The sequence below is a fragment of the Rhodnius prolixus genome, unplaced genomic scaffold (assembly GCF_049639745.1).
Source record: "Rhodnius prolixus isolate KJV_2025 unplaced genomic scaffold, Rpr scaffold_3, whole genome shotgun sequence".
Taxonomy (NCBI): Eukaryota; Metazoa; Arthropoda; class Insecta; order Hemiptera; family Reduviidae; genus Rhodnius; species Rhodnius prolixus.
In genome coordinates, this window is record NW_027411603.1 from 26,279,449 (window position 1) to 26,292,995 (window position 13,547).

The 13,547-nt window shown below is 31.0% G+C and overlaps 1 protein-coding gene across 5 annotated transcripts in view; it reads left to right on the forward strand.

Moving 5' to 3' along the window:
- Positions 1-13,547, forward strand: part of SERCA (ATPase sarcoplasmic/endoplasmic reticulum Ca2+ transporting SERCA) — a 91,503-nt gene that overhangs the window by 38,794 nt on the left and 39,162 nt on the right. For all 5 annotated transcript variants that reach the window (XM_074125172.1, XM_074125169.1, XM_074125173.1 and 2 more), the window contains exon 3: positions 2,313-2,330. In XM_074125172.1, the coding sequence (XP_073981273.1) occupies positions 2,313-2,330 (18 nt within the window). The remainder of the gene's footprint in view (positions 1-2,312; positions 2,331-13,547) is intronic.

The following is a 13,547-nucleotide window of genomic DNA, read 5'->3' on the forward strand; positions in this document are numbered from 1 at the left end:
CTGTCTCCTTTGACAGACACATTCTTGCAAAGTAGCGTCATGTACTTCGAAAAGACTGAACTTTTAATAAACTGCATTTTATTAATAATTGAAGCTTCCAAGGAAATAAAAATCAGAACAGAAGCAGGAATATGTTTAGGGGAGTTTGCTTCTGGGTTAGATAGTTTGGCAAACTTTTAGAGTCTATGATACTCATTATGATTCGTGGAATTTAGCTTTAAAAAAACCCCACAGTGTGCAGAATTAAAATCAGACAATGATGTGTATTCACGTAGAACGCAGGACAAAACAACTAAAAGTTTACAACGTCGTAATAGACACTGCAAGCACTTTTCTACAATCTCTGAAGCTTGAGATTACAGAGCATTTTGTGTACTTCAAAATCTTGCACCGCTTCACGTATGCATTGCCTAGTTCACTACGAACGCAAGAGCTTTTTGACAAGGAAAAAGAGAACTTTGAATACTGAGCAAAATGAAATCATGCTCGTACTGAGGTCAGAATCTCTATCCTAAGGTAAAAACGGCATTGCACAAGGATTGAGAGCTTCTATTTGTGTGCGTAATTCCCAATCTCTAATGCGGAGACCAAACAAGTACCAACCAATTATCATTTGGCTGATTCCCACCTCCTCCCACCGTACAAAATACTTGGCAGTTCTATTGGTAAGATAAAGGAAACATCCCACCAAATAATATTCTTATTGTGTTTGATTAAAATTTCGAGTTTTTATAGTTAATGACAATTTTTATATTTTCCACAACGAGTATACATGCGGAACGCACCATAATAGAGATTTGGTTTGACGTGTATACACGTCAATAACTGGTTAAAGAAATTGATTATACAAGAATAAATAAGAAATTTGATTATGTCTCCCAAATGTTCCTAGCTGAAAATTTTAGCTAAAATCTACATTAATTCAACAAATCACTGACTACCGAATAGCTAAACCTCAGTTTGACTTGTACACCTTAAATAACATATAATGTAATCTACAATTAATTAATTAAGTTTAAACTGACATTTATTGTACTAGAGAATAATAGGTTTTATTAATTTAATAATGAATGAATATTTCCATAAATTAGTGGTGTCTAGAGGAATACTATCTTAAAGGTGGTTACTGTAACATATCTGGTGTATTACACAATTTAATCCTATTCTACATTTTTCTAGTACATCCAAGAAAGATGTACTAGTTTTTAACACTTGTGTTACCAGCTGGAATTTAATTACTACTAATTTTCCTAACGGGATTTTCGCTAGCAATGAGCATACTAGAAATAATTTTATCTTCATGATTTTGAAAATCCATTGGTTTTGATGATGAAGTTTGATTAAATTGACAAGTAAAGAAATTGTGTGCATAATTAATTTAGATAGAATCAAACGTGTAAGGATTCTATGTGACTGTGTAAATCAATAAAACAAGGCTACCTGGCTAAATAAAACCCCTTTTGTAATAAAGTCTTAGTAAATTCAATATTTCAAACTGTTAGACTACTTTTAAGCAAATAGTAGTCAAGGTAATACACCAGAGTACTCGTAAACTATTTTTTGTGTATACATAGTACAGTCAGATGTAAAAATACAGAAATTTAGCTTATAAAGATTTACCTCACCCCTCAAAAATATTTTTGTTTATAATTTAGGTTATTTTTAATGGAATTTCTTCAAAATGGAATTATAACAGGTACAATACTAAATTTCCAAGAAAATCCTAAAGTAGTCTTAATACTGTTATTGGAATTATAACAGTTACAATATTAAATTTCCCAGAAAATCCTAAAGTTATCTTAATACTGTTAATGGAATTTCTTCAAAATGGAATTATTGCAGTTCCAATATGTTAACTGCCACTGGAAGGAACTATTACAAAGTTTACTAAATTTCCAAAAAACTTGTACTTTCTGAAAATGCTTTGAGCCAGAAAAAAAAGCTTCTAACTCCCAAGTTTGTTTTGTAAAATGCGATTAGTATTATTTAAAAAGCAAAATTTATATAACGTTTAATGTTTTATCTAACTTTGCCGAACGGATCTTTGCTCTATTTTTTTTTTTTTTTGCAAATTTCTCGAAAGCGGGTTCAAACAATTTAAATACACATAAAGGTGTCTTACTTTTTCTCTCACGTTTTTATGTGGTAAGCTGTAGAGGGAGCTGTATTCATTAAAAATGCGAATTTTGTGCCTAAATATAAATTTTTTTGGAAGTCATGTGAAACAAATTTTTCTATTATCAATTTTGTATTAATTAAGTATAATGATGGACATCACAATTAAACTTAACACTTTTTATTTTCTGTTTCAGAACTTCCCACGGAGGAGGGTGAGTAAAAAATGTATTTAACAATCAATATATGTTCGTAAGTGATTTTAATAAATAACAAATTAATCACTAAAGGTATGCAAAACTACGTACAATTTAAGCTTATTTACACTCAATTTAGTCTATTTGAGCACAAAGAAAGAAGTAACTAACTCCGTAAAGTTTTTTTTTTTTTAAATTTACTGAAAAAATAGAATTAATAGTTATATATTTAACAAGTGTGGAAAGTAGTACTTTTCCTCACACGAGGCAGGGTTTGCACGCACGAGCGAGCGAAGTGAGGCGAGTGCAAGTGCAAATTGCCGAGTGTGAGGAAAATACTTTACACTCGAGCAACCATTAGGGTTATTAACTAAAATAAAAAACTAAACGGGAATCACTAGAATCCATTTTAAATTTCTATAAGGTAACACTATAACCTTTTTAACTGTTATAATTAAAAATATCTAATTATTTATTAAAATATTATTTTTATTTCTATATTCCTTTCAATTTTTATTTTATTTTTTAATATTCGTTTTTTAATTATTTAGTTACGTTAAATAAGCTTATTAAAGTTTTACAGAAAATATTTAATAACAAAACTTCTTATATCAAGGAAGCACAATAAAGTTTTTTTACTCACAAGTAAGGAAAGTGATACTAATGGGAATTTTCCCCACTAGTGAGGTAAAGGTGGGCATTACACAGCTGATTTTAATTGAGTAATGAGAACTTCCCTACATGGTTGCATAAAAAAAGAATATTTCTTGGTAGTAAGGATTTGAAGATCATTTAATATTGGAAATTCCATTAAATTCTAAATAGTCACCTTTCTCTTCTAAAAATATTTTTAATAACCGAACTCTTCCTTTTATCTTACTTTGGTAAGGAAAGTTACCAAACTTGTAATTATACTTTAACCAGATATATTTTTATTTGGTCCAATTCAATTTATTTGGTTCAGTTATTATTTGGTTTTTATTTTGGTTTAGCGACACTCTGACCATTTTTAACGAGTTAAACGTCTTTCAAGAAATACTTCTGAATAGCTGTCTCGACAAAGTTTCAATAATGGTTTCTTGGCAGGAGCACAATGAAAACTGAGAGAATTATGAACTGTTTGATGTGCAAATGTAATATCCCATTAAACTTCCTCAAAGAAATGTTACAAATAGATATTTATTTTAATTTTAACATTTCCCTCGTATGTCTCTTAATATTTAAACCATTCACGTAAAAAACAGTTAGGGAGTGTTACCCCTCAATTGGGGAGTGTTAGGTAGTGTCAGTTATTGTCATTGTTCCTAATAGTGCATAGCGCTGGTGTAACTTTTGAAAGAAATCAGAATTTTTGTAGGGGTGGTCTCCACTTTCGTTCTTTTGAAGTGTGATGGAAAATTAATTATATTAAATTAATATAGGTGGCCGAAAGGTGTCGTAGAAGAGTAGTTTACAATAATTATATCAGTTTTAGACTAAACTGGTTTGCACATAACATGGAATGGAGCTTCAATGAACATTGTGTATGTGAAAGGGGTTCATATGTGTTAGTTTCATAGTTCGTAGGCGATGATTGTATTTGGTACACCACTTGTTTCTGATTAGAGATTGTTACATATTTCCATTGTTACTGAGAACGTGGATTGACATTTTCTGATATCTTTTTTTTTCGTGTTTTTCATTTTTTTTTTTTTTTTTCTCTGATTCAGTTAATCATTTTTAGGAACCGATCTTTCCACAACAATGTTCTTGAATTAGTTTTAACTTATTTTTGTATAAATAATTAAATATTATTTTAATTACTTCAACCTTCCACCAAGTTGAATTGTGATCATGATCTGGGTCTTAGTTGCAAGAATCGTTGTAGCTGTCGTTCTGTGTACTACTTTTTCCTGACCATCCTAGAAATTAACACATCATACTTTAGTCAGCATCGGATTTATATTTTTATTTAATTATTTGTTGTTTTTTTCAGCAGTTAAAATTGTTTAAGCTCCGCCTATTAAATTACTTCAAATAATACTTTAAATTTTTTTATTCACTTAATATATATATATATATTTTTTTTTTTGGCGCATCAACAGCTGAGGTTATTAGCGCCCGGAGCTTTTTCCAGTGCACTGCCGGCCTCCGGACAGTGTTCTCTCGTTACAGACAACACTGTCCATCACCGGACAGTGAGCTGTAAGAAGCTCCCAGGAAGAAAAAATCTAAGGGTCAGCTGCTGGATTCGAACCCGGGACCTCCGCGTGGGAGTCCAGTATGCTAACCTCATAGCTAATCCCTTCCCTCTCTTATTAATATATTAATTCTAATTCTAAAAGAAATATTTCAATTTTGGTAATTCTAGTGAGTTGTGTTAGGTTATCCCCAAAACAGCCATTTAGATATAATTAATCAATCTACTATTTAATTTTAAGAAAGAGGGAAAAAGTTAGCAAACATTAATTTGTAATCATTTACAATTTTTTTTTGGCTTTAAGAAAAATTTCCTTTTAGAGGGGTTTGGTAGCCATTGACTCTCTGACCTTCGGCATTTCTATAAATTGAAGGTTCAGTGTACTGTTGGGTGAACTTTTATTCCTATTTTTCTGCTGAAATGTAATTAAATAAACATCAAAGTAGCGATCTTAAGAATAGAAATATTCTTGAATATTCGATAAGGTTAAGAATTTGTATCTTAGTTGGCTGAAAAGTAAAATCTATTAATAAATAGTACGATAATAATGTGATGACGTTTACATCTTGGGGATGTTAAACGATAGTTGGTTTGTAATAACATTCTTGTAAAGATAAATTTCCTCACGAAGTACTTTGATGCTCTATCTTCCCTTACTTCTTTCTTCCATCATATTAGCTTCCCGTTTTGTTAGTCACTCTGTTTTATGTTTGTACCTAGGTTTGCGTGCCCTAATACAATCTATATTTTGGTCTCTCTTCCTTCGTAGAAATTTCAATTATACAATCAAACTTCTGTATCTCATACTTTTGGATAACATTTTCAATGAGATTAAAAATAGATAAACGTTTCTTTTTATTTGTTGATGTTTCAAGTAACTTTGTTTACATATCTATATCTAGAATCGTGGGGTGATTTTATTAATGAATCCGTCCGTGTTCTAAATCTTTTTATCTCTCAAAATACGAGTAAATTATTGATAATTTTAATTTTTAATAATATGTTGAATGATTAGTGAATATTTTTCTTAATGTAAAATTAAAAGTTCCACCTTGTAATAATAATTATACAAAATAAATAAATAAATAAAATTCAACATAGCTAAAAATAAAATTAATATTATATTAGAATATAATTGTAATAATACAATAATTGGAATGCAGCTCTTCCATCCGAAAATTAGGTGAAATAAAACTTACTTAGAACAGCGATATTTATTAATGTATTCTCTTTAGGGTATACAAAATCCAGTCCAAGAACCATGAGACTTCATTTAACAGAATGATTTAACATATAGATTTCGGATTAAATTCCTCATTGGAGGAGAGTGCTCAACTTTAATGAATAGATTTTCGCGTTTTTGTAAATTTTTGTCTAAAATGGCAATAGCTATTTTATGCTCTTCATGATTGGTTGAAATGATTGAAATGGTGCAGAATGATTGGCTATTTAGTTAGTGAGTGAACTTATATCATATTCTTTTGATTTTGTTGAAAGAATAAAAGTAATAGTTATTTATTTAACAAGTGTGGAAAGTAGTACTTTTCCTCACGCGAGGCAGGGTTTGCACGCACGAGCGAGCGAAGCGAGGCGAGTGCAAGTGCAAATAACCGAGTGTGAGGAAAATACTTTACACTCGAGTTAAATATTATATTTTTTCTGCAACCATTAGATTTATTAACTAAAAAAATTAAAAATTTCATTTTTACAGTCTGCAAAAAGTAATTTATTTATTATAAACATTTATTGTTATATTACAATTATTTACATTATTTACGTATTCACATTACTTATTACATTTTCTGCTGTTTCTTTTATTGATGGGGGAATGTTTTCTAAACAGGAATCACTAGAATCCATTTTAAATTTCTATAAGGTAACACTATAACCTTTTTAACTGTTATAATTAAAAATATCTAATTATTTATTAAAGTATTATTTTTATTTCTATATTCCTTTCAATTTTTATTTTATTTTTTAATATTCGTTTTTTAATTATTTAGTTACGTTAAATAAGATTATTAAAGTTTTACAGAAAATATTTATGTTAATTCTTATATCAAGGAAGCACAATAAAGTTTTTCCACTCACTAGTGAGGAAAGTGACACTAATGGGAATTTTTCCCCACTAGTGAGGGAAGTTGGGCATTACGCAGCTGATTTTAATTGAGTAATGAGAACATTCCTACATGGTTGCAGAAAAAGGTAGTTTTATGTATATAAAACCAAAAACTATAGTTCGCCACTACGCTATCACTATTCAAAAATAATTTATTCTTTAGATTGTATTGTCTATTATTACTAAAGGATTGTTCTAAAAACTAACCCGGAGATAAATAGCCAACTAGGATGATTAATAACGCCACTTTCGTATCCACTTTATTTGCAAAAGATAAGCGAAGATAGTTTTTAGCTATATTGTTCCATTCCTAGTGAATAAATTTTTGTGAACTGCTGCTTAAATTTATCTAGTCGTTGACACGCTAACTCGTTCCTTGACCTTTTCCCCCATCTTGTGGAGTTTTTTTAAAATTACTATTTGTTTTGAATTTTCTTTTGAAATTTCCCATGATTTAAATGAATTTAATTTAATCGATTTTGTTAAGTGGATAAATTCTTTTATAACCGTTACTTTATCGCCACGAATTATGGTCCATATATAGATATTATTATTATTTAGTTTTGTATTAATAAAAGATGCAAATACATTGTTTTGGTACATAGATGAGTTTTCAGGAAAATTTTGCAGTTTAGACTGTTCTAGTTTGGCTGGGTAGGAATCAATCCCCTTATGCTCGGCGCACACATCTGGTTTGCAACCGAACGCTGCAGTTAGCTTGCACTTAGCAGTTGCACATGTCCGTGAACTAAAACAACTTGCTGCCAAAGATGATGGCATTTTTAGGTTAGGTTAGGTTAGGTTAATTTCATAAAAGTAAAGTTTATGCTGTAACATATTTAATTTTTAAATTATCATCTCAATTTTAATGAAAGTAAAACAATAGTTATTTATTTAACAAGTGTGGAAAGTAGTACTTTTCCTCACGCGAGGCAGGGTTTGCGCGCACGAGCGAGCGAAGCGAGGCGAGTGCAAGTGCAAATTGCCGAGTGTGAGGAAAACACTTTACACTCGAGTTAAATATTATATTTTTTCTGCAACCATTAGATTTATTAACTAAAAAAATTAAAAATTTCATTTTTACAGTCTACAAAAAGTAATTTATTTATTATAAACATTTATTGTTATATTACAATTATTTACATTACTTACGTATTCACATTACTTATTACATTTTCTGCTGTTTCTTTTATTGATGGAGGAGTGTTTTCTAAACAGGAATCACTAGAATCCATTTTAAATTTCTATAAGGTAACACTGTAACCTTTTTAACTGTTATAATTAAAAATAGCTAATTATTTATTAAAGTATTATTTTTATTTCTATATTCCTTTCAATTTTTATTTTATTTTTTAATATTCGTTTTTTAATTATTTAGTTACGTTAAATAAGCTTATTAAAGTTTTACAGAAAATATTTATGTTAATAACAAAACTTCTTATATCAAGGAAGCACAATAAAGTTTTTCCATTCACTAGTGAGGAAAGTGACACTAATGGTAATTTTTCCCCACTAGTGTGGGAAGTTGGGCATTACACAGTTGATTTTAATTGAGTAATGAGAACTTCCCTACATGGTTGCAGAAAAAATTATTTTTTTCTTACAATACAGATAACTCCCCAAACAAATTTAAGTGAAAAAAGTAGAGTGCGCGCATAGTTAAGAACCAGACGGTTGTACCGAGTCTAAGAGAAAATATAGACTGTCTTGGGGCTGGTGTTGATGTATTAGTGCTCAAGAAGCGTGGATTTTTAAGTGGTATATCCCTAGTATGAATTCTGCATGTAGCTACTTCTTAATTTGTTAGAAAGAAAAGGATAATAATCAAGTATATGCTTTCGTCTCTGTTCAGATACCTTTTTGGTAGTCAAACGTTAAGACCGTCTGGAAAAATAAATAAATAAATAAAAAATGGGCGAATGCCTAATTTTTATACTTTTTGATGATCAAGCTAAACTATGTTATATGCTACTTTGGATACTGATTTTCGCTTTAGACCTTGGTTTTCGTTACATCTAAGAATGTGTGTATTATACTCGTAGTGATTCACTTATCAAAAATAAGTTAAAAAAAGAAAAAGTACCTCTTCTCAACCACTTGATCTATGCTAACAGATGACTGTTTGACCTTGGCTATATATTGAAACCACGTGGCGTACATTTAATATTACAGATCTGTTGTTTACACCTTCAGTTATTTTTTTCTCTCTCTTTTGTTAAGGTTAGTTTCCATAGACATTAAACATCACCGTAAGCATCATTTTTCGTTTGTGACGCAGTTACAGCCCTGAATGTTGGTAACATAAATTCTCAGTTTGTGACGCAGATGCAGCTCAGAATATTGAATTTTGTTTCAGTTTTAAAGGGTATGATCAACTAAAGTTTTGCACTAAAAAAATCTTCACTCCGTCAGCAAAGTTTGTGTTTCCTCCTCAATTCATTATGATTTTTAAGTTCTTCATCTACTGCCTTTGATTCAACTGTTGCCCAGTGCAACAGAACTAAAATTTGCACTAAATTACCTACATATAAATAATTTAAAAACATTTTGACAGAATGGAATTAAGGTACACTTTTAGTTTCAATTTTTCAAACTAAATTTAGCGAAAGAAGATCAATTTTCAGTCCCACTTGATAGACATGCTTAAATAATAAGTATTCATTTTACATTAAAGAATAAAAAAATAAATGTTGTTATATTCCCGTATTAATAAATACAAATTTAAATTTGAAATTATAAGTTAGTAATTCCTTTCACGTATTATATGAGACTCTTTCGCAACGATGTCCCTTTTGTAAGCGACCTTATCACATCCTGGTATAAAATATTTCATAACTCTATCTCTCTATCTTTTCTTCAATCCCTTAATCCAAGAACTCTCTTCCATTCCATTTCGGGAGACTCCAATAGAAGACTAACTCTTGTAGCCAAATGTATCTATATGAGATCTATACTTTTTTGTTAATACCTAAAATAGTCTCCCACTCTAACGGTTATTGTTCTGCTAATTACTCTCCTCTCCTTACCTCTCATATCTTCACCTCATTCACTATCTATCTTGCAAATATCTAGGAGGGTTGAGAGTGGATAGCTACTCCACTTTTTTACTTACCACATTTACTGCGGATTTTTGTATTTGTAAATTTTTCAATAAATAAATTTAAAAATAAGAAAAGTTTCGTACGAGATTTTAGATGTCCTATCCGAAAATCTAAGAGAAATCTTTTTATATATGTATATATCACGTTACGGTGACTAACATCACGCGATAATGATAAATATTTTAAATGAAATACTTCTCCTAAAATTAAATAAATTACAAAAAAACTTATAATAATTCAATCACTAATGTATAACTAACTGTAGGCAACCGGTCAGCTGCACGGTTATCATAACACTACCTATTATGAAAACGAAATTGTACATTATAAAATAATCTTAAGAAGTACGAGGGTCGTTTGAAAAGTCCGTGCAAAAATAAAAGCTACTTAATTTTTGGGGGTAAACCTTTTTTATTTTTCAACATAGTCTCCTTTTAGGCTTATACACTTCGTCCAACGCTGCTCTAGTTTGTTGATCCCTTCTGAATAATAGGATTTGTCCAAGTCTGAAAAATAGCCATTCGTTTCTGCAATCACCTCCTCGTTTGAATAAAATCTTTTTCCCGCCAGCCATTTCTTCATATTGGGGAACAAATAGTAGTCTGAGGGAGCCAAGTCTGGAGAATAGGGGGGATGTGAAACGAGTTGGAACCCTATTTCCATTAATTTTGCGACCACAACTGCTGAGGTGTGAGCTGGTGCGTTGTCGTGATGGAAAAGGACTTTTTTGTGGGCTAATCGTGGGCGTTTTTCTTGTAGCTCGGTTTTCAAACGGTCCAATAACGATGAATAATATGCACCTGTAATAGTTTTACCCTTTTCCAGATAGTCGATGAGGATTATTCCTTGCGAATCCCAAAAGACAGTCGCCATAATCTTTCCGGCCGAAGGAACGGTCTTCGCCTTTTTTGGCGCAGATTCCCCCTTGGTAACCCATTGTTTAGATTGTTCTTTGGTCTCAGGAGTGTAGTGATGTATCCATGTTTCATGCACAGTGACGAAACGACGCTTAAAGTCCTGCGGATTCTTCTGGAACAGCTGCAAACCGTCCTTGCAACACTTCACACGATTTCGTTTTTGGTCAAGCGTGAGCAATCGCGGCACTCATCTTGCGGATAGCTTTGTCATGTCCAAATGTTGATGCAAAATATTATGTACCCGTTCATTCGAGATGGCCACAGCACTAGCAATCTCACGCACCTTCACTCTTCTGTCATCCATCACCATATCATGGATTTTATCAATGATTTCTGGAGTAGTAACCTCAACAGGGCGTCCAGAACGTTCAGCGTCACTTGTGCCCATATGGCCACTCTGAAAATTTTGAAACCACTTATAAACTGTTCTAATCGAAGGTGCAGAGTCACCATAATGTTTATCAAGCTTCTCTTTAGTCTCCTGAGGCGTTTTGCCTTTCATAAAGTAGTGTTTAGTCAACACACGAAATTCTTTTTCGTCCATTTTTTGAAAATCACTCGACTTCCTCGATTCAAACGAATGCCAAACACAAAGAAATAGACCGATCTGGCTGAAACTTGGTGTGTGTTCTTCCAAGAGATGCTACTAACTAAACATAACCTCGATACGCGCCAGTGGTGATATCTCTCTGACTTTGCACGGACTTTTCAAACGACCCTCGTAGGTATTTCTTTCATAATTTTTACGTCACAGTAGATCCATTTTTTTTTTAAGCTTACCTAACCTTTTACAGCCTAAATCTAAATTTTAGTGCTTAATATCTTTTAAATTATTGAAAAAATCACTCTTATTCCGACGAATACTTTATACCAAAACCAATTTGTTCCTTCGCGTTGGGGTTTAATATATTGTGGATTTTTTTTTATTAAAATTGTACTTAGTGCGAAAAAAAACGCTTTATAAGTGCAATCAATTATTCATATGAACGCAATATGAAATTAATGACAAGAATGGTAGTAATAAAATGGATAATGGGAAATTTTGAGGGTAAGGGAATGTGAGGAATTCCATGTAATGAAAGATCTTATTGCATCTTTAGTAGGCGGTTAGGTGAAATTGCGAAGTATGAGGGGTTCGGTTTGGTGGTATTGGAATTTTTATTTTTAAATTAAAATATAGTGGATTTTTATATGTGTATTTGTTATATTCCTTTTAACACCGTGTTCCATTATAAAGCTCACTGTTCAAGAAAAAATTCTCTGATCAATAATTAGATTTCTCTCATCTAAATACTTTCCAAAACATTTCAAGTGGTTCTGTTGTCTGTCTATTTTGGTTCCATTAATTTATTCTCATTTAGCCTGTGATTGACACTAGAGAATTTCTTTTTTCCCCTGATTCTATTTTGACAAATTGCGTGATTGGTTTAGATTTGCAAATATTCTATAATAATGATTATTTATACGATATTACAGTTGTCACTATTCAGTAATGTAGTTTAAAATTGGCCAAACAGATCGTAACATTGTCTTTTAGTAAAATACAAGTTCTTCGACAATTAAGACAGAAATTGATTGACCTGCAAATTGGTTTATTGTTGGACAATCATTAAATAAGGATAAAAACGGTAATACCAAAATAATTGGAGCTTATTTTTGTTTTGAAGAGTTCTTCACGCTATATATAATATAATCCCTATAATAATTTTTTTGTGCAAGAAAATTTTTTTAAAGCAATTGCACAAAAAATAAAATAAAAAATTCTTTGTTTTCAAAGACAAGAGTAAAAGTTGAAGCTGAAAACAGCTGATAGGTGGCAGCCATATTTGATTCAATTTATATGATCACTGTATATGATTCTTTCGAGTGAAACAAAAATTGAACGGAATTAGTTGAAATCTTTTCTGGACTGCTGCGCTACTAAATCTTTAGGTTTGTAAAAAAACGTAGGTGTTTTGATGTATTCATATTTTAGAGAGGCAAATAATCATCCTAAATTTTTGAAAATATTAACAACCGCTGTAATGAAAATAAATGTAAAAAAAAATAATATTTTAACTTAAAATATTAAATGTTAATTATTTAATATACAAAAAACATTTGATTGTTTTTAATTAATTTATTTTCATCACTGAAAATATTAAATAAAATAATATTAATCCAGTAGGAAAGAAAATAGGAGCCTCTATTGTATTAAGTTGGTTGGATGCGCTTTAGCTTGATATTTCTAAGCTAACGTACACATCAGTGGATCTTTAACACTAGCATGCACCAGCTTTTACTTCTCTCAGCTGCACTTATTTCCATTATTTAGTGTGCCTGAATGAGCGCAAACTAAAGCTGTTATAGGATCTTCTACAGGATTATAACTGGATTAACTGCGATTTAATGGCAGATTTAAACATTATTTACTTGTAAGATTACTTGTTGTAGTTATAATTACATTTTATTTTAGGCCAGATAATTAGTAACATAATCACAATTATGGTAAACTAGACAGAGAACAAGAAAATAAGTGAATACAATGAAGAATTACTAAATGAAGATAGTAGGTGGATATTGTCAGCTAGAATAAGCTAAGTAACATAGAATTGAGCATAATCCTTGAATTAACAATAAGTCGGTTGCGAACAGACTTATTGTTAATTAAAGGATTATTCACAATGGGAATGTACCAAGGAGTTGTACAAGGAATGTCAACGTGTTCCATTTGTAATTGCGTTTAGCGTCTTTGTTTGTATTTAGAATAATGGTCTCTGTAGAGAGAGTTAATGAAAATGTGTGTGAGGTTGTTGTGTGTTTGAATTTGAATGATTATACTTAGCTAGAGTTTTTGTACGCGCTAATTCGGCCCAGTTCAAGTTTTTATCATTAATTAACTCACACTTCTTTGTTGTTTCACGTTTAAAAATTATAAAG